The 26553-nt window shown below is 39.4% G+C and overlaps 1 protein-coding gene across 1 annotated transcript in view; it reads left to right on the plus strand.

The window, feature by feature from the left end:
• Nucleotides 1-26553, plus strand: part of LOC127416750 (ventricular zone-expressed PH domain-containing protein-like) — a 212719-nt gene that overhangs the window by 170912 nt on the left and 15254 nt on the right. Inside the window, exons 12-13 of the mRNA XM_051656286.1 lie at nt 11787-11904; nt 22636-22772. Coding sequence (XP_051512246.1) covers nt 11787-11904; nt 22636-22772 — 255 coding nt within the window. The remainder of the gene's footprint in view (nt 1-11786; nt 11905-22635; nt 22773-26553) is intronic.

The raw sequence follows: 26553 nt of genomic DNA on the forward strand, positions 1-26553 counted from the left end.
TCCCTCACCTGGGATGAAAAGAGGGGAGAGACGGGATTTGGTGGTACAGGGAACCTCTGAGACCGGGGAGCCAGTTTCGGGGGAATTTTCCCCCATTTCTGGGGGAACGGAACAGGGCAGAAGGTAGAAGGGGGGGAGGGAGAGCTGGGGATGAGACGGGGGGGGGCTTGCCAGCCCTCGGATACGCCGCCAGATTGTCTTCTGTCAGCTGGACCACTTCGTCAGCCGGGAGATGAACTGCTCCAGCATCACCAAGTTGATCACATCGTTGGCGTCGTTATTCTCCCTAGCCAGCACCCACCGCCGGAAGCACTGGCGGTGTTCTTCTGGGCTGCGGCCAAGCTGTTGCAGGATGGACTTCTTCAACAACTCGTAGTCCAGGAGGTCGGTGACCAGAAGTTGTTGTGCTGCAGTCTGGGCTTCCCCGGTCAGCAGCGGCAGAAGATGTACCACTCATTGCTCATGCGACCATCTCAGGGCTTTGGCTGTGTGCTCAAAGAGCTCGAGGTAGGCCTCCGGATCATCTTCAAATTATGTCATTTTTACTACGAAATTCAAACAATAAATGTTGCTTTGATGCACTTTAATGCTGTGTGTGACAGATCGCAGTAGCTTCCCATTCAAATGGAATGGGGCACAGCACTCTCTTTCCAAAGTATATGATAAAAAAATGAACGAACGTCAGAGGGTATGTTGAAAGATACTTGATAAATTACTGAAATGTGTCATAGAGACATGGAGAAAATGAATTAAGTATACCTTATGCTTTTCCACAGGCACTCGAGCCTCAGAGCTCTCACGAGATCGGCGCCTTTGTACACACGCACACAAACACACATGCTCGCACGCACATACACACTTAATTTACACTTTGTCCATTGCCTCAATGAAACCAAATTCAATACAACTGTCCAAATAAATCCTTGTTTTCTTTTCACTGTGTTTTGCCATGGTTGTTCATTTGATTTGGCTAGCTAGCCTGTTGTTTTGATCGTTGCTTAGTACTGTTCATAGAACAAACAATTTAAAATAATGTTTTAAATAAACAAAACACATCCTTACCCCCTGTCTCGCAAGATGCACACCTTTGTTAGACATATAGGCTATGTTGTCTTTTAAATTTTCTATCTCATAAACAATAAAATATTATTAAATTACTCAAAATGGCTCTATTTGATTGTGTTTTATTACAAAAATAATTGTAACTTTTTCACACTTTCCATTTGTTTTCTTCTTGTCAACCTCAAAATAAAGAGAGCTTAGTGCCCCCAAGGTTGCGAATCCCTGGTTTAAAACATTAACTGATAAGGTAGCTGCCTACGTTTTCCGATGCAGCCAAAGTTAATATAAAACAGCCCTAACAAAAGTATAGCTCCGATCCTGTTGTCTTCCGTCGATGTTGTTGATTTTGTTGTTGCTATTGAATCGCGCGTGCAAATAACTTCACTAGAAAAATGGTCAATAATAGATGACGTCACTACAGGGGTTATGTTGTGAGTGTGAATGCCACAGAGGAAAAGTCTCCTAGGGTGTCCTGTTCCTCTTAAAAGTTGTCATCTAGAAAGTTACTAAGGGAAAAGTACCAGGACTGTAGGTGGGAAAGGACCTTTAGTGTATGACTTTAGTGTATTTAGACAAAATGTGACAGGTCCAACCCATCGGCATTTGATCATCATACGCTAGATCTAATTTTGCCATATGGAATTGATGCTGATAATATAGAAATTCTGCCGCAGAGCGATGATATCTCAGATCATTACCTCGTCTCTTGTATGCTGCGCTTAGCAAAGGTCACTCAATCTACGCAATGTTATTGTTTAGGTAGAACTATTCTTTAAGATAACTTCACTAATAATCTTCCATATTTGTCTCAAATACTCGGTATGCCAAACAGTTCAGAAGAACTTGATGTTGTCTCAGAAAATATGGATGCAGTCTTCTCTAGCACTCTAGATAGTGTTGCCCTCCTTTGATTAAAGAAAGTCCTGCACCATGGTACAATGATCACACCCATGCTCTCAAGAGAGCAGCTCAGAAAATTGAGTGTAAGTGGGAGAATGCAAAATTAGAGGTATTTTGTGGTGCATGGAAGGATAGTGTCTCTAACTACAGACAGGCTCTAAAAACTGTCTGCATATTTGAGCAAACTCATAGAAAATAACCTCAACAATCCTAGATGTTTAATCAGTACTGTGGCTAAATTGGTTAGGAATAAAACTTCAATTGAACCAGATATTCCATCCCAACATAGTAGTAATGACTATGAATTTCTTTACTGATAAAATTGAAATCATCAGAAACAAAATTGGAATTACGCATCTGTCTGCCACAGCACCCCAGAAGACTAAAATTATTCCCTATGAGCAACTTCAATCCTTCGCTGTTATTGGTCAGAAAGAGCTAACAAAAATGATCAAAACATCAAAATCAACAACATTAGACCCAATATTGACTAAACTCCTTTTCCACTTTAATATATTTCCACTACTTTTAAAATGGCAGGTTTTTGTTTTGTTTGGGGTTTTTTAAGCAAGATTTTCCAAAAACTAAGCATTACTAAAACATTGTATATGACCAGGATGGGACTCAAACTCAAAATTATCAGCTCCAAAGGCTGATGACTCATCCATTAGGAAACTGGGCTTTATGGTGTTGTGATAGTGTAGTCCTAATCATCGCCATAAATACCGTGACACAGTTTAAATGGTTAAAGATGCTTGTATGGCTTTTTCTACACTGCATTAAATCTAGAAATGAGGCTGTAGCACAGTTCAGTGGAAAGGAGGAGGTGAGAACCGGCTTAACGATATAAATAATATTTTAATAATAAACTTAAGCAAAAAGACAAACACACACAGGTGTCGGGCAGCTGCCGTCTCCGGTTGCCTTTATCCCTCTCAGGCTTAATCAGCCTAATTGGGGGCCGGGTGTGCAGAATCACGGCCCGGCCCCGCCCTCCACCCTGCCACAGAGGCCTTGCTTGTTAAAATTTCTTTAGCGGACTCAGAAAACCATTCTCAACCTTTTTTGATACCTGGGGCCGTATGCATAAAACTTCTCAGAAATGCTCCTAAGAATAGTCTTAAGCTTTGACTTAAGTAGAGTAGGACCTGTGAAAGAGAGGGAGCTTTTTATAAAGATGCTAAAAGCAACTTTCAGCAAAGTCTGAGACTGATTCTTAGGTGCTGACTGAGGTGACACTCAAGTGTTGTAAAAGAAGGACTAGAGTGATGTTGACCCAAAATGGCTGCCCTCAACCACTGAATCAGCCAATAGTGAGCCTGCAAGGGTAACTTGTCCCAGCTGGTATGACATCATTAAATCACTCATGATTTATTACAACATATTATAAAACATTGTTTTGATAATAGGTTATTTTCTGTTGATTAATCATTTGGTTAATCAAATGAGAAAGCCAAATTTAATTTCCTGTATTTTAATATATTATTCTACATTTTGCTGAATGTTGTCCTCAAACAATGTGCAAATTGAAGGTGACAAAAAATCCAAATGCAAAATCTTGCAATATAAATATGAATAAAATAAATATAAATAGAAGGACATTTAAATCACAAAATGAAATGATAATAAACCAAACTGTTATAATCCCATTACAGTTACATATAAGATTTCAGTGAAACATGGTTCAATTTGATGATAAATTTGACATTCAACATATCAACAATATTTTATTGTGGCACTCCGTTTGTTTACTTCACTCCATGAATATTTGTATTTGTTTATTTATTTAATTTTATTTAATTTATTTTAAATTTTTGGTCTATTTAAAGTAATAATGGCTTGCTTGCTGTTTTGGACAAGTTGTTTTGCAAACTGGGAATGTAAACTTACATGACATTGAGTTTATAATACTGACAAATAAGAATATATCGGTAAAATGTAAGTTATGAGCTTGGGTTAAACATCTCTCAAGCACATTGAACAGCAGAAGGAATCTGTTAAAAGTACCAGACACCGCACACAAAACTATGAGCTTATTAAATGTTTTATATAGTGCTTGGGTTGGGCTCTTTTCAGATGCAGCTCTGTACCATTTTTCAAATGTCTTTTTTTTCCTATCGAAATACGTTTTCACTACTGTAAAGTGGCGTCACAGATGGAGATTTGTCATGCAAGTGCAAAGATCTTCAACTAATCATAATTGAATTCATTGTTGATTATTTTTATCATTGATTTTTAGCATTTTATTGATATTAATATTTTATTAATTAGTTGTTGCAGCCCTCTGAAAGCTTGCACATGTAACTCATCCAATTTTTCAAATGCTTAATTCACAACAATGAGTTTCAGTTCATTAATTAAATGAAAAAAAAAAAAGTGCTGCAATTAAAAAAATAATAAATAAATAACTAATATATAAATCTGTGTTGTCTCCGCAGAACACAGTCATTGTGCTGCTCCTAACTAGGTTAGGATACCTCTCCAGCACTCTTAAACAATTTAGGAGCTGAGATCAAATCTTAACTCTTATGAACCTTTATGAATCACACTTATTCTTAAGTCTAGGAAAAAGAGTAAAATTACATCATTCTTTGAATTTTGACACACTTTTTATTTAATCCTTAGCTGGCGATTGGGGAGCAGGTCATACACTCAACCACTCTCAATGATCGGTGGTGATATTTCTAGCCTCACCGATGGTCATTCGCTGGTTCTGTAGGTCTTCCTCAATGTGTTCGAGCACCGTTTTCTTCAATGTTGCTCGTTGAACCCTCCAGTGGACAGGTCGCTCTAGCCAGAGGAGCTTGTGTGGTAGCTGACTGGTGTTCATTCTGCAGATGTAGCCAAACCATCGCAGTCTGTGTTTTTGTATTTGTTCTTCGACTGAAGGTTGATGGTCGCACCTTGTCCGAATAGTTTCGTTATGATGGCGATCACGAAGAGAGACACCCAGGATCTGTTTCAGGCATCACATTTGAAAGACTTCAAGCTTTTTCATGTCTGGTTTGAGCAGAGTCCATGTTTTTGAACCATACAGGAGAACTGGCAGAATCCGTGTTTGGAAGAGGTGAATTTTTGTCGGAGATATTGGCCTCCTTCCAGAGGCACCATTTGAGCGAAGCAAACACTGCTGTCGTATAGCCAATCCTGCTGTGGACTTCCCGGTAGATGCCACTTTCTTCTCCTGCACCAGCGATCCCAGGTATTTGAATTCTTTGACCTGTTCAATATTTGCTTCCCTGAGGTGAATGTTGGCCTGTGATCCTTCCGTGGTCATAACTTTGGTCTTGTCCGCATTAATTCTTAGACTGTATGATTGGGTGATGCTGGCAATGTGGTAAAGGATGTTGGTAGCCTCTGCATCCATGTCTGTGAATATGGCACTCTCATCTGCGAACATCAAGTAGGAAGTTTTTATGTCGTACTGAACTCCACATCTGTTCTCAAATGCTTTCCTCATAATGGCATCAATCACGATATTGAAAATCAGGGGAGAAATGACATCTCACTGGCAGACTCCAGTTTGGATAGGAAATTCCTTGGATAGTTAGTTTCGGATCCACACCCTGTTGGTTGAGCCTTTGTGTGATGGAGAAGTTGGATGATCTTTGGCGGCACATGCTCATTTTCCAATGCCCTCCACAGTGCGGGCCAGTGAACACAGTCTAATGCGGATTTGAAGTCGATGTAGACGACGACGGTTCGCTTTCTACACCTGATCCTTTCCTCCGCCAGTTGACAAATTGCGAATATTTGATCGGTGCAGCCCCGATGTGGCCTGAATCCTGCTTGCTCTTCTCGGCTGGTCTATTCACAATGTTTCTGCAGTCTTGATTGTATGATCTTCATGAACACCTTGCCGACGATTGAAAGGAGACTAATGCTGCGGTAGTTCTTGCATTCCCGGCTATCGCCTTTCTTCAGGATTGGCACAATGATGGCTTTCTTCCATGCTGATGGAATGCATTCCGAGTGCCAGATGTGTGTCAGGAGGACATGGAGCCGTTGCAGCAGGACGTCTCCCCCGACTTTGATCATTTTGACAGTGACTTGGTCCACTCCAGGCGCCTTTCCATTCTTCAACGATCTTATCGCACTCTTCACTTCATCGACCATTGGCTCACCATCGAAGAATGGATTCTCTGGCGGGTCGATGGGTGGCGGCTCTGGTGGTGGTCCCTGGGGCGGATCATGGTTATATAGCTGTTGGAAGAATTCTTTCCACCGCTGCAGACGTTCTTCAGGGGAGCTCACAAAGGTGCCATCCGCTTTCTAGATGTTGTCATTGGTCGACTTGGTTTTACCACTCAGTCTCCTGAGGGTCTGATACAGATTTCAGTACTCGTAACTTCCGGCACACTTAAGACTAAAATTTTACTCTAAGCGGCTTTATACATAGGACCCCTGATAATACAATTATATTTACTGTAATTTAATGATAGTGACACTGTATATTGTGACATAATGAAGTAATATAGCAATATAATGCAGTTATAAGGGCAATATAACAATATAGCTGTTGTAATAAAATGGTACTAGGCAGGTATAATCTAAATATATATTACTGTAAACGCCTTCCCATTTTGTCAGTAATTGCTTTTCGTAAAACTTCCATTTGTGCTACTTGTTTGTAACTGTTATTAGGTGTGTTTGAAGGGGGGCAACTGTATTATACCTTAAATGTCCCCTGTAAACATGTAAAACATAATTTACCTTTTTAATATTTGTGGACATGCAATTTTTTAAAGACAACCAAAGCTAAAACAAAAAATGAGTAAAATGTAAATTTTAAAATGTATAAACAAACAGGCTCATGACAGATATTAGTGAATACACCCTAACATTTAATGTGTGTTTTTTTTATCATTATTATGTCTGTCACTGTTTATGCGCATTCCTTATTGAGCGCGCTTGGTGTGCGCCTCTTATTGGAGAATGCTGTTGCTAATATTAAGCTCAATTCTCCATTGCTGGGCACATGTGTACCTCTCCCTTGTGATTGGTGTGCCACGCATCAAGTATTTGATTGATAAATGGTGTTCATAAAGAGGACGTTTTGTTTGTTATCTTCCCTGTAAACTATTTAGTGCTTGTCTTGCAGGATCAGCTCTGCAGCTATGTTCTCTCTCTCCCGGTTAGTTGCACGTTTGCTTTTTATTCTTGTGCCTGTACCCGACAGTACCAATATGTATGTATTATTAGGTTGAAATGCGTTGATATGGTGAGCTAAGTGTATTAGTGCATTTCTCACTGAAGGTATGGAATTCATTTGGGCTTCAGTGTGGTGGTTTATAAGGGTTCCAATTTTATGTTTTAAAATGTGTATTTATTCATAATAAATTTGCCATTGCAGGTGTGGTGTGGCACTCTATAATGAGCTGCTGTTTCTTTACATCTGTTCCTGTGTGCTGTTTCATCATAGTCACTTCATTGTTTGTTTTGCCAAACTTATTGCAATACATTTGTCTTGTTTCTGCATTGTACAGTGCAACACATTAAATTAAAGACAATGGAAAAAAATACCTCATTATAAATAACATAAGTGTTTACTGTATGTTATTCCAGAAATGAAAACCCGACAGATACAATATTTTATAATGAATGCTTGCTAAATAAGATCTCTAATGAGTTGGGCTCAAGTGCATTCAACAAGGCAGAAAATCAGATCCAGATTGGGTTTCATGATAATAACGTGGGAAATTGCGCTATAAAAGTAACTTAACTTACACTTACATGTACTCCAGCATGTATAATCCACATTAAGTAGAACTGAAACTGGAGCTGGCAGGTCCAAAGATGCAAAACTAACACTGAACTACTACCGTATCTCCAGAAGTTGTTGGTTCGTTATTCATTTGATATATGGTTTCTCCTACCCGTGCTCTCTGGAGCTGACAATTTTACAACAATATCATTAGCACAATAAGGTTAAAGAATATTTGACCATATCATACAGGCATAAAACACTGAGCTCAAATGGTGAACGCTTATTGTAGCTGGAGAATTATGCATAAAAATGCTCAGATGGGCTTTCATTAAATTAATTAAAGTGTAAGTTAAGAATACAATGTACAATCTTTAGAATGTGTAAATGTTTTTTAAATAAGTGTTTAAGACAGAACATGCAAGGGAGTTGCATTGAACACTTGGACACCAGTGACGTTTTAGCACAGTTTGTGGACTTTTCAGACGATCTGTTATGAACCATAAGAAAAAATTTTATAAATATTGAACTTAAATTAAACTTTACCCCACTAAATATTATTATGCAGTCATAATGCATTGATGTTTTGTATAAATATAATTTGTTTGGCCTGTTTATTATGATGTGGGGTCACTGAACTCTCAGTGGGATGGAAAATGAGAATACCACTCTTACCATTCTACCACTCCAGTTTAGGGGAGCCACTGGAAGTGTTTGTTATATACAATTTCATTTTTGTTCTACATTTATGTTGACACTGACTGCTTACTGTACTATTCAAGAATGTCAGTTTTGTCTAGCTGAATGCTATTGTGTATCACATGGAGCTTTTTAGATACCGATTTCAGCAGTAGGTAAAAGTTTACTGGGAAAAGTCAATACTGTACAATACTGTAGTACACAGGAAAAGGATATGCACATTTGTGTGTATACAGTACATTTATTTACTGTAGCAATGTGTTACATGTAAACAGAAAATGCACATTTGCATGTCCATTTTTACACATTTCTTACATGTAAAGTCATATATAGTGAACAGAAAATTGCCACAAAATGACATCCATGCAAAAAAAAAAAAAAAAAAGAAAAAAACACAATGAAAAAACCTGCGATAGTTTTGAAAAGACAATAAATTGTACCTCCTCACAGTACGTAACACTACAAGTTCCCATCTTCTTGGTGGACATCCTGTCATTCTTGTTGGTCTGCCCAGAGATTTAGCAGACATCACAAATATTCCATGTCACAGATATTTATGGAATATACATGTATGTCTGACAGATTTTGATAATTGAATGGATCATTTTGCATGTGATGGCTCACATGATGAAAGAATGTTTTGAGGTTGTGAAGAGTATGACAGTTTCACTGAGAGTCAACTTATCCGTTTTGATCAGCAAGCCATGTGCATTTAGTTATTGCACCAATTGTAGAAAATTGTACTCTTTTGCACACATGTGCCAAAACACGTGCAGTTTGCTTAAATGAATAAGAAATTCAAATCTGGTGTGAACAAGAAACTAATTGCTCAGAGATTTGAACTTCTCATTCGAGAATTGTTTTTAAATTAAAAACTGTAATTTAGCATAACATACTACGCAAGTCACATTTTGATGAAACAATGAAGCATATTGTAAACCTTGGGTGGTGAAAAATAAACCCTCTGCCCCTTGTTTCATTTTACTCTTGTGCCTAAACAGCTTGTATCATGTAGTTCTAATGCTGAAACTGTTTCCTTAATGCAATTTCATCCCTTTACAGTCAAAGACAAATTTGGTGTTGTTTTGTCTGGGAAAGGTGGCTTTACAACGTTCTCTGCTTTTAATGCTCTGTCAGACCATTAGCATTCATCTTTCTGAGCCTCAGGTCTGAGAAGGCTGGAATGACTGATAATCTGGCTTTATTCACTTGAGGTGAAACTTCATGCTGTGTTGACAATGAAGAATCAGGCCTCTCGAGGGTGGGGGCAATGGACGTGCCAGTGATTGTAATTTCTTGGAAAGGCACTGAAAAGAATCCATGTTTTTCTCCCAAGAATTCCATGTGATGTTTGTCCTTTTCCGAAACACTGCAGCTGAGCATAATAGTCACTCCATTGGCTTTGATATCTGTAAAAACAGATCATTTCCAAATATCATGGCTCTTCCTCATTTTGGCAAACTTTACTCACAATAAGCCACACACCCTCATATCCATTGAAAATTCTAGCCCATAAGCACATTTAGATGTCAACTGTCATTGTTGATTGGTGTCTAGCTGTGTTGTTGACTCACTAATACATAAAGAAAGCATTGTCAGTGCACAGCTGTTTCAGCCCATTGACGGCTTTGCACAAAGACTTTGGGGACAGAGTTTAAGGATAGCTGGAGGGATCTGAAGATTCTTCAAGAGGCTGTCCTGCTTTAAGACAATCAAGACTTTTCAGCTTCCATTAATCTTAAGAACTGGTAGCCTTGAGAGGCTTCCTTTTGAACTTACCGCAAACTTCTCACCACTCTCTAAAAACTAACTTGTGCTTTACTGCTCCCCTGACAATGTAAACCTTTTACATTTTCATCCGTGTTCTTGGCTGACACCTGTTCATCAAAGCAAGAAGTGTACATATAGCTCTGTTCCCTCTCTTCTAAAGCAGCATCTTAACTCATGGAACCTCGTGAACTGACTGAGTTTGGAAAACTCATGAATGTGCACTAAGTGATTTTAGCACTAAATTAGAGTAGATTTCTTGTGGCACAGAATTAAATTTCCAAGTTGAAGGACGGTAATTCCATGAGATGTGGACGGGAGAATATTCAGAGAATAGCCTGAAAAATCCGATGTGGATCTCTTTTTTTATTGTATTAATTAATGAATTAAAAAAAAAAAAAAAAAAAAGATAATTGTAATTTTTTTATAATGGAAAATAAATGTGCACACAGCTTGTGCATTAAATTATCCAATATTTAGAGCAGGCATAGTCAACGAGGCTTTAGAAGAATGGCAGAGCAAAGCGCACTCTGTGTCATCAAAGCACGTGAAACTCGGACTAGAAAATTGTCAATTTAGTGTTAAGAAATCAACTTCAGAAATCAAAGTCAAATTGCCGTCATTTTCACACGTCATCTGATAATAGCAATAAAATTAAAATTAAACGTTCTTTGTGTACACTTGTTTTCTATTTGTATGGCTTTTGCTCTATGTGGAAAACAAATGCGGGGTTGTGGGAACAGGAGTGGTCAGAAAGAAAATCACTGCTGGCAGAGAGCAGGTGAACATGAAGTGAAATTCAGTGGGACTGTTCGGATGCGGAATAGAAACTTGCGGGAGCGGATGGGAGCGGGATGGAAAAACCAGTGCAGTGCAGACCTCTATCTCCAAGACAAATCAGCATGTCAGTAAACCCGAACGGTCAAAATTACTGACAGGCAGATCAGTAAGTTTCCTGACTGGCCTAACAATACTATCCTACAAAGCTAAAAAGCATAAACTATGCGAACACTGAAACAAAAAATACCAATACTGAAACAAAGTTTTTTGATTATCCAGCCAAATGTGGATTTGGTTTCATACTCCGTTTTCTCTGAATGTGTATAGTTGAGCCAAACCTGTTTGCTGCAGGACAGACCATCGTCTAAGGGACCCGTTACATATTTTGTGACTACATAAAAAAATATGTTGTTTCTTCCCTTTGATTTTGTAGGGCAAAATATAATTTTTGCAAACTCTTAATACTTAGCACCCACAAATATTGGGAGAAATAGTAATATGTGGTAAGAGGATTTTTATAATCCACATTTCTCCTGACTGTATGCACCATCTTGGATATTTTTATTTTTTTATACTGAGCTTGTTGCAATGCATTCTGTGATTGCATTCTCTGTGAAGGCTGGCAAAAACCAGGTCTCATACAAGATAGCATTCTTATGCCTACTGTTTGGAACAGCCTTCGCATTGGGAGCATACCTATGATGATTTAAAAGGCGGTCTATTTAGGCAGTGAACTAGGGTTTGGAACAAAACCATGTGGTAATAGCCAGAACATGTTGTTAAGAAATCCTTCCATTGTGTGTAATTTTCAGTGTTGTTAAAAAGCTTCATCTGTTCACTTAATTGCTCCCTCTCTCTCTGTCTGTGCTCATAGGATGTTGACAGTTTGCAGATCTATCTGGAGGAGGTCCGTTTTTTTTATTTGTTCAGCTACAGTGAAGAGGAGAGCGGATGGCTCTGTTTCATGTGCAGCAACCCGGAGGAGGCTACAGGTAAATAATTATTGCTAGTTTATGGCCACATGCACACTGCAAAGTTTTGGGGATGACAACCGTATTAAAAGTCTCCATGAAATCGCTGAATGAGCGCAGATCTGTGTTTAAATACTGTATTTCTTATTGAAACAAAAAGTTGGGGCAGGACATGTTGAAGGGCTTGTCCCTTTATAATTTTTTTAAAGCTACACTATGTAAGATGTTTTTGTTAGAAATTAACCGAATTTCATTAATGAGCAAGTACACCAACAATCTGTCTTCCAAACCATGTTTTTTCCTTACCCTGATTCATTATGGTAAGCCTCTAATAATGATTTATATTTTAGAGCTGTCAGGACGGATTTGGCGGGAAATTGCATACTTCCGTCAGTCATCTGTGCGTGTATACATCATATCTGTAAATAAAGAAAAGAAGGTCCGGAGCTACTACAACGCATGTATGTGTGAGGTGATAGATGTGGTAGTAGTTTGAAGCTGAAAGCTTGTAGCCACAACACATGAGAAATATTGACCATGGATCATTCAGATAGGCAACACTCTGGGGTATCACCTGTTTTAAAAATAAAGATACCTCAAACCGAGAAGAGTCTGCAAGCAAAAAGGGAAAGCAACAGAGCCTGTAATAAAACACGAAAGTACATCGGATTGGCTTTTCAGAGGTGACGATAACTCCGAGACCTGAAAGCATTTAAAACTGACCCAGAGATGGGCTTTTTCTTGCTCGACAGGTAAGATATTTTATTGGACCGATAGTTAGCCAGTTAGCTCTCTTAGCGCGGTAGTTCGTTAGATAGCGTTAGCCACTCTAATGGGGCATTTTATTTTGGATTGTGGTACTGCAGTGCTTGATTTCATTTTGGAGGAGGGACAGTGGAAAGCTCCTGAAGTTTGCGGATGACACCACCCTCATTGGGCTCATCTCTGGTGGGGATGAGTCTGCCTACAGGTGGGAGATTGATCATCTGGTGACCTGGTGCAGTCAGAGCAACTTGGAGCTCAATGCTGTGAAGACAGTGGAGATGGTCATAGATTTCAGGAAGAACCCAGGCCCACCCACCCCCATCATCCTGTGTGACTCTCTAGTTGACACTGTGGAGTCCTTCTGCTTCATGGGAACCATCATCTCCCAGGACCTCAAGTGGGAGCTGAACATCAGCTCTCTAATTAAAAAAGCACAGCAGAGGATGTACTTCCTGCGGCAGCTGAAGAAGTTCAACCTGTCGAAGACAATGATGGTGCACTTCTACTCCTCCATCATTGAGTCCATCCTCACCTCCTCCATTACCATCTGGTATGCTGCTGCCACTGCCAAGGACAAAAGCGGACTGCAGTGTGTCATTCGTTTTGCTAAGAAGGTGATTGGCTGCAGTCTGCCATCTCTCCAGGACCTGTATGCCTCCAGTAACCTGAGGTGGGCAGAAAAGATTGTGGCCAACCCCTCCCACCCAGGACACAATCTCTTTGAGACACTTCCCTCCAGCAGGAGGCTATGGTCCATCAGGACCAAAACCTCATGCCACAGGAACAGTTTCTGCAGCTGGCCTCATAAACAAGGCCTAGGACCCCCCTGACACTGTCTCTTATCCCACCTGCATAGACACTGCACGTTACATTAACATCTGTCTTGCGTCAACTTAAAGAACATTTATCTGGTCTATTGCACTTTTTATTATACTCAAACTGTGAACTTCTCTGTGAACTGTGAACAACTGTGAACAGTGAACATTTGCACATTCTGTGGTTCATAGTCTGCACATATTTTGCACATTCCTGCACAATTGCACATATCTTGCACAAATGTACAGCTCCTTTATTAAAACCAGTCAGTTTACTTTTTCTATATATATTGTATCTTAAATATAGTTTGTTATTTATCTTACTATGTTTATTGTTATTGTATGCATCAAACACCAAGGCAAATTCCTTGCAATAAAGTCGATTCTGATTCTGAAAAAGAGTAACTTTATGCTGGTAACAACGGCAATCTCTAAACCAGTTACTACCTTGGTCTATTTGCATGCTAGCTAAGTTATAATACTTTCCACCGTTTGACTTTGTCTGATATGACTAGCAGTCATTATTTAATGTCAGCGTTGCCTGACTTTTCTAATGTTATTTATTTTTAAACAATTGTTTTCAATAAGTCAAAAACAGTGGAAGATATGCAACTTTCATAAGACATATTTTTCAGATATCCATCTTTTTCTTCCTTTCGTAATAAAAAAATAAAAACATAAATAAATACATTTTGGGAGGGGTGAGTTCTGTTGACATTTGCTCTGATAAGTTGATCACCTGTAACCATGGTTACACCGGTACTCCTCAAACCATCAGATGCATCCGCACAGAAGAACAGAGCCGAAGACTGACTGACGTAATTACCTAAACAATTCTATGCTTCAACCGCTAGAGGGCCAAAAGTTACAAAGTGTAGCTTTAATATGTATATCTGCAAAATGTCAGTTTTGTCAATCTTACAGTAGCATAAAGATAACCTCAAAGCTAACAGACATAAACTAAAAGCCACAATGCTAAGTTATCGTTCTGTGTGCATTAAGAATACAGGAGTCACTCTCCAACCCCAATTCAGAAAAAGTTGGGACAGTATGAAAAATGCTAATAAAAACAAAAAGGAGTGATTTGTAAATTATATTCACCCTTTGCTATATTGAAAGCACTACAACTAAACATTATATGATGTTCTATCTGAAGTTTTTTTATTTCTTTTTATTTTTTATGTACAGTAATTTCAAATCAGATAATTGCAACATGCTCCATAAAAGTTGGGACAATTGAGTGTTTTCCACTGTGAAACATCACCATTTCTTCTAATAACACTTATTAAACATTTAGGCACTGAAGACACAAGATTGTTAAGTTTAAAAATTGGCATTTTTCCCCATTCATCTATTATGCAGGTCTTCAGCTGTACAGTTGTACAGGGTCTTCATTGCCATAATATGCACTTCATAATGCACCACACGTTCTCATTTGGATATGGTCAGGACTGCAGGCAGGCCAATCTAGCATCTGCACTCTCTGCTTATTCAGCCAGTATGTGGTTTGAAGTTGTCCTGCTGGAAAATGCTGGGATGTCCCTGGAAAAGACGGTGCTTGATGGCAGTATATGCTGCTCCAAAATTTGTACATATCTGTCTGCATTAATGGTTTTCTCACAGATGTGTGAGTTACCCATGCCATGGGCACTGACACACCCCTGGCCCATACAGACACTGGCTTTTGGACCTGACGCTGATAATAGCTTGGATGGTCCATTTCCTCTTTGGCCCGGAGAACACGACGGCTGTGTTTTTAAAAAACTATTTGAAATTTAGACTCTTTAGACCAAAAAACACGGTTCCATTATTCTACTTTCCATCTAAGATGAGACTGAGCACAGAAAAGTCAGCAGCGCTTCTGGACAGTGTTGATGTAGGGCTTGTGATTTGCATAGTAAAGTCTTAAATTGCATCTGTGGATGCAGCGGCGAGTGGTGTTGACTAACAAAGGTTTACTAAAGTTATCCCAAGCCCATGTTCCTGATATCCATTACAGATGAATGACGTTTTTTAAGACAGTGATGTCTGAGGGATCAGAGATCACGCACATTCAGAAGTGGTTTTCGTCTTGCCCTTTATGCACTGAGATTTGACCAGATTCTTTGATTCTTTTAAATATATTGTGCACTTTAGAGGGTGAAATGCCCAAAATCCTTCCAATTTGTCTTTGGGGAACATTGTTCTCAAAGTGCTGGACTATTTGCTGAAGCATCTGTTGGCAAATTGACAAGTCTTGAATGATCTTTGCTCTTGAAGGACTAGGCTGTTTTTGGAGGCTCTTAATACAGTATACAGTATTATGACACAATTTCCTCACCTGTTTAACATCTCCTGTTTCACATTGCCTTTTTATTTTAATTCGTCAAATTGTTATTAGTCTTAAATTGCACCTGTCTCAACTTTTTTGGAGGGTGTTGCAATCATCTGATTTGAAATTATTGTACATAAAAAAAACAAAATAAAACAAATGAAATTCATAAGGTAAAACGTCATATAATGTGTAGTTGTGGTGTTTTCAATATAGCAAAGGGTGAATATAATTTACAAATCACTACTTTTTGTTTTTATTAGCATTTTCAACTCACAACTTTTTCGGAATTGGGGTTGTAATAGTGAAATAGGTGGACACAGTGATAACCAAAGAAAGTCTGGCATCTCACGGCTGTAAAAAAGAAACATGGATTTCAACAGTTGAACCGATTTGACATTAGTACTTATTTTTTTTAAACAAAATAATATTCTGGAGGAGTATTGTTGGAACTAGTTGTTCAGTCCGGTCTGTACACACTACGCAGATGTAAATTCAGTTGTTTCTACCTGAATTTGAAGTGAATTCTGGAGTGAATTTGTTTTTTGGTAGAATGTGTTTGTCTCCTCTGTAAATAACCACATTTTGTGTGTAAGAAACAGGATTAAGTACTCAGACGATAAGTGACAACTGTATTTTGACAGCAGTGTGTACATGGTTGTTGATTGTTCTTTTTTAGGTTTTACCACTAAAAAGTTGCAAAGTTACAGGATGTAGAGTTATCGTGTTATTTTTTTTTTTTATTTGTTCATGCATAAGGAAATAAATAATGTTTGTTTAGGTGATTCAATAAAATACTTATGATGTCAAAATATCTCCAACCAAAGAGAGATAGGCCTTTTTACTGATTTGAATAGATACAGTTGATACTTCACCAAAGCAAATTACTTGGAGCTACATGATTTTGATGAAGCACAGCAGGACTCCAGATGTCCTGTACTTTTTGAGTCCTCTGAACTGAATACTGCAAAACAGGACACCAAATGAATGAAATCTGCTTCTCATAAGGTGGAGAAAGTAAGAGGAACTAAAGGAAGAGCTAGTTCCTCTCACTGCTGAAGATGAGATCATTTACGTCAGTCCAGCATTAAGATGTTTTTTGCTCGGTCAAATATCCCCTGGTTTCCTGTTTGATTCAGTCTTCTGATCCAATTTAAGTGCATCCGTAAATGCTGTTTGGTTTTGAATTTTCTCCAGGCATACACATGTGCTTTTTGGTTGAATTTTTCCACAAGAAGCAATTAGATACAACTGAAAAGATTCTCGCCTCTGGCCTGAATGTTCAACCAACAACAATGATGCATATTGTAAATCGGTGCACATGGAACATGTCTACTTTATATGAAATAATTTATAGATGTTTGAAAAGAAATGTTCTTATGATATTTTCCATGGTAGGCCTCAGCATTGATTTTGCAATAAGCCATAATTTCCATGCGCTTAACAGAGCTTCAGCATAGCCGAAGGGGCAGTTTGTGAAGTGGGGTTTAAAAAATGTCTACTTTTAAGCAGATAATCATTTATGTGGAGTGCAGTTGTGTTACTTGAAACCAGTGGAGGTTTACCAAACCATAGACATATTTTTGTAGAAAATCAAACCACTCACATTACTGCAAGAGTGCAGATATGTATTTCCTGTAAGGATTTGCCATCACTTATCAGAAGCATTTCCTATCGGACTGATACATGATCTTTAAACCATGCATGCAAATGTAGAACAGGGTTCCCACGGTCATGGACAACTAGAAAATATCTAGTAATTTTGCTGGATAAACATATTTAGTTGTTGTTTTAAATTGTCAGGAATAAATGGGGATAAAAAAAGAGATAAAGTGTTGTTGTTGTAGAACAATAATTTTTGATTGAATATATTCTGATTTGGTGAGCTGCGTTTGAACAGCCTGATCTCACATAAAAATCGAAAAGTGTGTGACGATTTTTCTTTAGCTGAAATCGGTATACGTTGACTGAATTTGAAAACACTGCCTCCAGAGGCTAAAGCGGGAAGTGTTTCAGAGCATATAAACAAGTGTGAATCCATTTATATCCAGGAGAGGTCGCCAGAAGCCAGTTGTAAAGAGAATTGTTTTCAGCTGTACAGACTGTAAAACAGTGAAGAGAAATGCTTATTTTATTTAATCTACCCCCCAAGCAAAACCCAAATCTAACCCTAACCATTAGTAGAGACAAAATGCAATGTTAAGGATAAAAATGCAACCTCCTTATCTCGCTAATGATTGTTTATACAAACATGATTACCTTCTCGTTTGAATGGGAATTGCTTCCTCCTTCCCACACAACAAGAAACCTGTTACAGTGTGCCTTTAACCCCATTGTACCCTACTATATGTTGAAATTAACATTAATCAAGATTAATAAACACTGTAAAAGTATGTAATGCACTACCAGTCATGCCACAAGGGAAAGTAACTGTTGTGGAGCCGTTGCAAATGTGTCCGATGGGAGATAGGGCATGTCAGTGAGTCGGCATACTGTTGCCAATCCTAGTTTACTGAAACTTTTGGAAACAGCATGCCAACTTCCCGTGTGATCATGTTGGTTTGAAGCCATTACAAAATGCCAACAATCTTGCACCTGTGCAGCACATTCTATATCAATGCATCAAGTTATTATGTTGGCAAACATAAACAGCCTACAGTTAGGCTAATGAACTATATTATTTGGTGTAAAAATTGTTTATTTTGATTATATTCATTAACTTTTTATTGAACATTGTCGTATTTTATCATAGTGCCGTTGCCACCGTTTTATTAAAGCAATAAGCCATTTGAAGCTGTGCATTACTGAGATTTTACTACAGTAAAGACGCATGCTCCACTGTAACAGTCTCTTGTGGCTTACTGTTTTATCAAACAACTTACTAATCATTATATGCTTTAGTTTGGATTAGTCTGAATAGACAGAACTGTGCTGTGTATTTATAGGCTTTGGGGCTTTCTTTTATAGAAAAAATAAATAGCAAAATTTAAGTGCTTTTAATTTGAATGTTTTTCTACTTTGAATATTTTGACTCACCCAGAGTTGGATATTAAGCAATTGCACTGCTTATTTTGGTGATGAGCATTGGATTGTTACGTTACATTAAATATTGATGACGCTCATTTCACCTCTGAAAGAAATAATATTTAGGCAACAAAGAAACAATTACATTCAAGAGTCCTTGAAACCTCAATAAGAAGTGCCACTCATTAAACATTTGTAGCACATATTCTGCCCCGTCTCCTTATTTGTTATGTGGCACAGTTTCGATTAGCAGAGAGCTGTAATGATTTTTAATACAGTGAGGTGAATGATTTTAAAAATAAGGACTTTTGGAGGGATAAGCAAGCTTGGACAGGCATAACTTGCTTTGACAGTGTTGTGGTCTGACAGAAGTATCATATGAAGTCATCTCTTGAAGCACGTTACATGGTTTGAGAGTGATCTGCCCCGTTGTGTTTGGGTCAGAAATTAATGACAAATTTGAACAAAGGGACATGTAATGACACGCTTTTAACTTCAATAACCACCAGTATGAAGCAGCCTTCCTTTCAACAGTCATCAGAATGTATAAATATACCAGTTAGCAGACTGCAGTACAGGTCCAAGGTTGGGTCCATCCAGAGCTTGATTTACTCATACAGTAAATTATTATAACTATGAACATAAGATTTTGCTTTTACAAAAATAAATAAATAAAGATGGCTGAGCAAAATTATTATAATTTTTTTTAATAAGTTTTAGTCTGGCCCTATATGTATTAAATATTTATTTTATTTATTATATATTTTACCTGTAAAAATGTTCAAACTTAAGTCAGCTTCAGGCATACACATTTAGATGGTTTCTAATTGCCACTGAGCTGTTTGCATGGGTCGCAGTCTTTTTTATCTTCATTTATTAAATTGCAGAGCTATGGCCTACTAAGCTGAGAAGAATTAGCCTATTATTACTATTCATTTTCAATTCTCTTTAAAAATAATTTACATTTATATCTAGTTTTACTCATTGAATTTATCACCATTCTCTGCACCACCCCTGATATGCTCAGGCCTTTCACTTTGACAACTGCTGGTTTAACTGTGGAGGGGAAAAAAAACGTTTATATACATTCTGCCACTGTACGCTTGTTGTGTGTCATTTATCACTTGGAAACTATGACTTTAGAAACTAGAGACTTTATTAGTAAATGGAATAGATACAGTAAAATGTCATTTATGTAATAAAATGTAATGAATCCATTTAATTTTGTCCCTTTACCACCCCAACTTCAGCTTTATTTATTTTTTCATCTTTCTATTCATAGTTTACGTACAGGAGGCAAGTCAAAAATCTCTATAAAACTCACGAAACTGAATGCTATTTGAGTTCAAAACATTCCAAGCAATGTAATGTTTTGAACACATCTCATTTGAAACCTTTTTAAATATTTAGTTTTGCTAAAGCATGTCTAGAGACATTTTACCTCTCTAAGCCCAAAATATACTCCTGAACGTATCCTGCATTCTCCTTTCAACATGGAGTTGGATTTATTCCATCTTTGCTGAAATATTTGAGACCCTTTCCAGAAAATTCTATTGAAGAAGTGACTCTAGAGTACATTCTCAGCAGGGGTTGCTGGAAACGATTTGACTGTTGAAGCTTCTTTCTTTAGTTACTTTAAATCAACAGTAAAGCAGAACGTTGGCCAATGCCCAGAGAAAAATCTATAACATACTCATCTGAAAAATAAATACTGACCTTCCCCACAGTGACTAACAAGATCCTCATTCCTTGGATTGAGGAACTGGAATAAGTTATGCTTATTGCAAGATATAGAATTGGATGTGAGTGTTCTTATATTGCCACGTTAATATTTTCTAGGTATATCATTTATTCCCAATTTGTCATTGTTTTTCATGCTGCTAAGAGGACTAATGTGAGGTTGACCATTTGGGTCTTGACTGGGGCATTTTTGACCCTGGTTGTGGGTAACTTACAGAATAAGCATGCATGGATGCACACAGTATAAACAGTATATCATTCAGGAACTTTTGGCTAACTATTTTCAAAGTATTATGATTTGGGAGGTAATAATTCTAATTACACACTATTTAGGATTGACAATATGCAAATTGGGGCAAGTTCTAATTCAGGAAGTCCCAAATTCCCACAGACCAAAGTCATCAGTTCCTGCAGCTGTACTGAATGTTTTACTCCCATGACCATAAAACTGCCTAAATAATTCTCAAGTACTGTATTGTATAGACAATAATATAAACAGAGAACAGAAATTATTTATAGGAAAAACTTCATGCAGCACAGATGCTTTTAATGATGTGGAATTCAGAGAACATACACTCTAAACACAACATATGGTATTATATTTGTTTTGCCCATCTACACTCTACACACAAATTAGTACTATGGTTTTGGCAGACAGAGAATGGCGGAGAAAATGAAGGATGGAGAGAAACATATTTGGAATTCATAGTAGAGAATTATTTTGTTGCTTATGGGATAAACACACACTAATGTATTTATCTGCCATTGCCAACACTATATCTCAGACATCTGCATAAAGTGTTGGGTTGAATCAAGCAGTGTTCCATCCATACTTCACAATTTGTCTCCTCCAAATCTCTTTTGTTTTTTTCTCATTTGATAATTTAACAAAATGTTTGGTTGTCCAAAGTAACCAAACTTAAATCTTTCAAGGTTTACTGGTTTGCTTGTGTACAGGTGTTTGATTTTGCAAAATTAAATGAATATACTAACCTCATTTAACCAAATAAACAAATGACATTGCTCAGGCCCTTTCCCTTTTCCAGGAAGGCCAGGTCAAGACCAGTCGTTTTTGCCCCAGTGTTAATCAGTGCTTCAGTATTTTGTAATGGACCCTGGGGCAACTTCTGCCAGTTGGAGATCAAGACTTAAGTGGGCTATCAAAGCGTTATAGATTCTCATCTGTTTTCCTTGCTGAAAAAAAAAGGAAATTCTGACAATAGGCCGCTTTGTACCATCCTGGAAAGGCTATAGCCCTGCTTCCTGTTTAACAGAAAAAGCCCCATGAGACAGATCAGCTAAATGCTTTGTGTAGTTCAAATAGAGCCAGCAAACACAGACAGAGGACACAATATTCAGAGCATCTGAAACAGACGATAAACACTGTGCAGCACTCTCTTTTTTATCTAATGAGAGAGCTGTACTCGTAATTCTCTCGGTCTTGATAGCTCAGGAGGGCGCTGGTCCAGAAGAGGTTGGCTCTTTGAGAGAAGGGTATTTTCTGTTCTTTCTTCTGGACAGATGAAGTGTTAAAGGGATATTTCACCCAAAGTAAATATTCTGTCATCATGTACCCTCATCTTATTTCAAACTTGTATGACTTTTTCTTCTGCGGAACATAATAGGAGATGTTTTGAAGAATGTGCACACAGCTCTTATCCATACAATGAAATCAAGTGATTACCACGGGCTGTCAAGCTCCAAAAAGAAAAAAAAACAAAAAACATCATACAAGTTGTCCATATTAGTCTTATGCTATAGTCCATGTCTTCTGATGCCAGAAAGAGTCCAAATACTTTGTCTTTATTTTGAACAGTTTTTCTATTGTTTTATCATATAAAACCTAACAAACTCTATTTTTTGTGAGATGGTTTGCTTGAAAATTGTGCATGTTCTATGTTTTTTTTAAATAAATGCCATTTGCTTTGATAGTTTGTTATCTAATGCAATGGCATTGCATTTTTAAGTGTGTCTTAAGTGTCAAAATACTTTTTAATGCCATTTTATATCAAGGTTCTCATAAGACACAGTTGCTTGCCTCTAATTTAACTTTTAAAGACCATCTCTGTTTAACTCAGTTTGACTCTTTCTTCTTAGTTGTTAATCAGGATGGTAAGCCACTCATTGAGGGGAAGCTGAAGGAGAAGCAGGTGCGCTGGAAGTTCATCAAAAAGTGGAAAACACGTTACTTCACCCTGGCCGGGAACCAGCTCCTCTTCCGAAGAGGAAAATCAGTAGGTCTCACTCTCCCATGATATCAAACAACTATTATTTATATACACCTGAACATACTCCTCCGCAAGCATCTCTTAAATGGAATAATACAAAAGAAACCATTAAGTTAAATAGGATTCAATTAACAACAGGGGTCCAATTGTCTTTAATAGAAGATTTAGTAATTTATTAGTAACAGTTTTGCAAAGCCAATAATTAGATTTTTGTTATTCATTTTTTTTATTGATTTTCATACCTACATATAAACAGAAACACAAATAGAAATACATGAGTACATAAAAAAGGACAAAGTTCAACATAGAGGGCCCCACACTAGGACCTCTCCAAATGAGACAAATAACTGCCCCATTTTCTACCATAAATCGACAGGTTCCCCAGACGTCTGGAAGTCATCTCCTCGAAAGCTGCCACTTTACCCAACTCGGTGCACCACACACGAAATGAGGGTGCATCAGTTGACTTCCATCCCCTAAGGATTAGCTGTCTGCCAATCATCACGCTGGTTAGGACCCAGCTTTTCATGAATTTATCTCCTATATCGAGGACCCCTCCATCACCCAAAATACAAAGTCTGGGGCAAAATGAAAACTGAGTGTCCAGTATGTCACACACAAAACGCTGGATCCTCAACCAAAATTCCTGAATCTTAATACAACCCCAAAAAACATGGGTTGTGTCCCCGTCTTCTGACTGGCATCGCCAGCAGGTGGGTGAGTCTTTAAGACCAAGCCTATACAATCTAGAGGGGGTCCAGTAGAACCGATGCAAAATCTTAAATTGCATCAGACGGATCCTTGCATCTCTAGATGCAGACCTGATGCTTTTTAGGATCCTAGCCCACTCTCCCTCCTCCAATACCAAGTTTAAATCTTTCTCCCATAACCTCTTGAGAGAAGACGAAGCACCATCCCCCAGACTCTGAATTAACAGGGAGAAATACACAGAAACTTCCTAGCCTTTCCCATAAGCAGTAATCACCATTTCCAAAGTATCTGCCTCTTTAGGGGGGTGTACATCACTCCCAAAAACAGTACAGAACAGGTGGCGTAGCTGTAAAAACCTAAAGAACTGGGATCTAGGAATCTTAAAATGTTGAACCAAATTATCAAAAGATCTCAGTACTCCACTCTCATATAGGTCACCGAGTGTAGTAACCCCCCTCCCAATTCACTCTGACCAACAGAAAGGGGACTTATTAATATGTAATTTAGGGTTCAGCCATATGCTTGAGGCAACATTTAAATAAATGTCCGAATTAAACACTCTGGACACTTTAGTCCAAAGCATTTGCAAATGCAAAATAACGGGGTGTGACTTAACTTCTCCGGTTAGTTTGATTGAAAGGCTTTGCAGTTGACGGAATAGGGGCAGCGACCAATGAGCCAAATGTCTAAGACCGAACGCATTATAATAAAACAAAATCTTGGGTAGGCCTAGCCCACCCTTGTCAGTCGGCCTGTGTAACTTATTGAAATGTAACCTGGGATGTTTTCCATTCCAAATAAAGGACTTTGCTATGCTAGCAAATTGTTTGAAATAAGAGAGGGGGACATCTACAGGGAGAGACTGTAGCAGGTAGTTGAATTTTGGAATGCAATTCATTTTAATAGCATTAACCTTCCCCCCTAACCCTAACTAAATCACATAAATTTGCTGGGAATAAAATGCCCAAATACTTAATGCCCTGTTTGGGCTAATGAAAGGTGCCCGGTTGAAAAGCCATTACTGGGCAGTACGCTGTTAGTGCCAAAGCTTCGGATTTAGACCAGTTAACTCTGTATCCTGAAAATGTAGAAAAGGAATTAATAATTCTGTGGAGGCAAGGCATAGATCTAGTTAGGTCAGAGACGAATAATAAAATATCATCTGCGTAAAGCGGTGCCACCACCCCTGGAAAATCCTCCTCCTTATTGTGGCTGCTAATGGTTCCCTATCTGTCACTCACTCGAATTTGTGTCAATGTAGTGACACTAGGGGTCACGCTTGGGAGCCCCAAACACCTCTGCTTTTTTTAAAAAAGGTCAATGAGAATTGGCGAGTGGAATTTGCATGCCACTCCCCCGGACATACGGGTATAAAAGGAGCTGGTATGCAACCATCATTCAGATTTTCCCTTCGTCCTATTCATTGAAGCTGAATTCATCCGTGAAGTTCATTCACCTCATCTGCTGGATTCTATGGCGCATTTCAGCGGCTTCTCTCCCTCTGCACCCGTGGAGTGCAGAGAACACCCCTGGACATTTCGGCAGAACAACAAAAAGAGTATATTCTAAAAGAGTATATTTTCTTTCTAAAAGAGCGGCACACATGGAACGTCTTTTTAAAGATGCCTTCCTGTTTGTGTGTTATTCCTGGTTGCAGTCATTATCTCTCCGCTTCTGATGGCCACGATCGCTGTCTTACGTGTCTGGGCACTGCCCACACAGAGACATAGTTCGTGGATGGGTCTTGTCCTCATTGCGAGAACATGACCATGGCAACGTTGCGGTCGCGGCTTGCGTTTGTAAGAAAGCAAGCCACCTCAGCGGCTCCCCGCCTCGGTCCTTCCATCTATGGATATGAGGCCGTGCCGGTTAGCACTGGGGGCGATTTGGGGACATCAGTGGGACCACCTCCGCTGGGTATCCCCCCACAGACATCCCATTCCCCAGCATGCTCGCTTGCCCTGGTCGGGCGCTCGGACAAGATTGCCGGCTCATCTCAGGGCGAGTTCGATCTCTTGTTCGGAGCCCGGGAAGAAGACGAGTTATCGAGCACAGCATCGGAGAGCGGTCTCGTCCAGTCGGACGCAGAGGCTTCGACTGGGATTCCTCCTTCGGGAATGGTCGCCCAGTCCGCGCGGCTCGATGATTGGTTCCTGGGCTCGGGGCGCCACCCACGGCCACGCCCCGCCCTGTTCCTTTCTTCCCAGAAGTGCACGAGGAGCTGACAGGATTGTGGGAGGCACCTTTTACTGCCGGTCCCAGTCTTTCAGCTCCCCCGCTCTCACTACCCTCGATGGTGGAGCGGCCAGGGGCTATTCGGTGATCCCTCAGGTGGATAAGGTGCTCGTGGTGCACTTGTGTCCGCAGAGCGCTGCCACCTGGCACGGGCACCCAATGCTCCCGTCCAAGGCCTGTAGGTTTACGTCGTCCCTGACGGCTAAGGCCTACGGTTCCGCTGGACAAGCTGCCTCCGCCCTGCACGCCATAGCTTTCCTGCAATACACCAAGCCAAGGCACTAAAAGAACTGCACAAGGGTAGTTCTGACCCGGTATTGATGCAGGAACTGCACTCGGCAACCGACTTCGCTCTCTCGGGCAAGCGATGTCCACCCTGGTGGTTCAGGAGCGCCACCTTTGGCTCAACTTGGTTGAGATGCGAGAGGCTGACAAGGCACGATTCCTTGATGCCCCCATCTCCCAGGTTGGCCTGTTTGACGACACCGTCTAGGACGTTGCCCAGCAGTTCTCGGCAGTGAAGCAGCAGACGGAGGCCATTCAACACATCCTGCCCCAGCGTGGCTCAAGACCCCGCACCCTGTCTGCTCGTTGCCAAGGGCGTCCTCCTGCAGCAACAACACCAGCTCCGCCGCAGCCCGCCCCTGTGGCCCGGCCCCGGCGTGGAGCCCAACGCAGGAAGCAGACGCCACCCGTCTCATGGCTGGCTGCTAAGAACCCGAGGAAGACTTCAAAGCGCCCCTAAGATGGGTGATCCAGGGGCGAGGAGACCCGCTTCTCTGGAGCTGGTGAGCAGACCACTCCATCCCCCGGTGGAGGGCCGGGAGGAGAATCTTTTGTT

The sequence above is a fragment of the Myxocyprinus asiaticus genome, chromosome 26 (genome assembly GCF_019703515.2).
Source record: "Myxocyprinus asiaticus isolate MX2 ecotype Aquarium Trade chromosome 26, UBuf_Myxa_2, whole genome shotgun sequence".
Lineage (NCBI taxonomy): Eukaryota > Metazoa > Chordata > Actinopteri > Cypriniformes > Catostomidae > Myxocyprinus > Myxocyprinus asiaticus.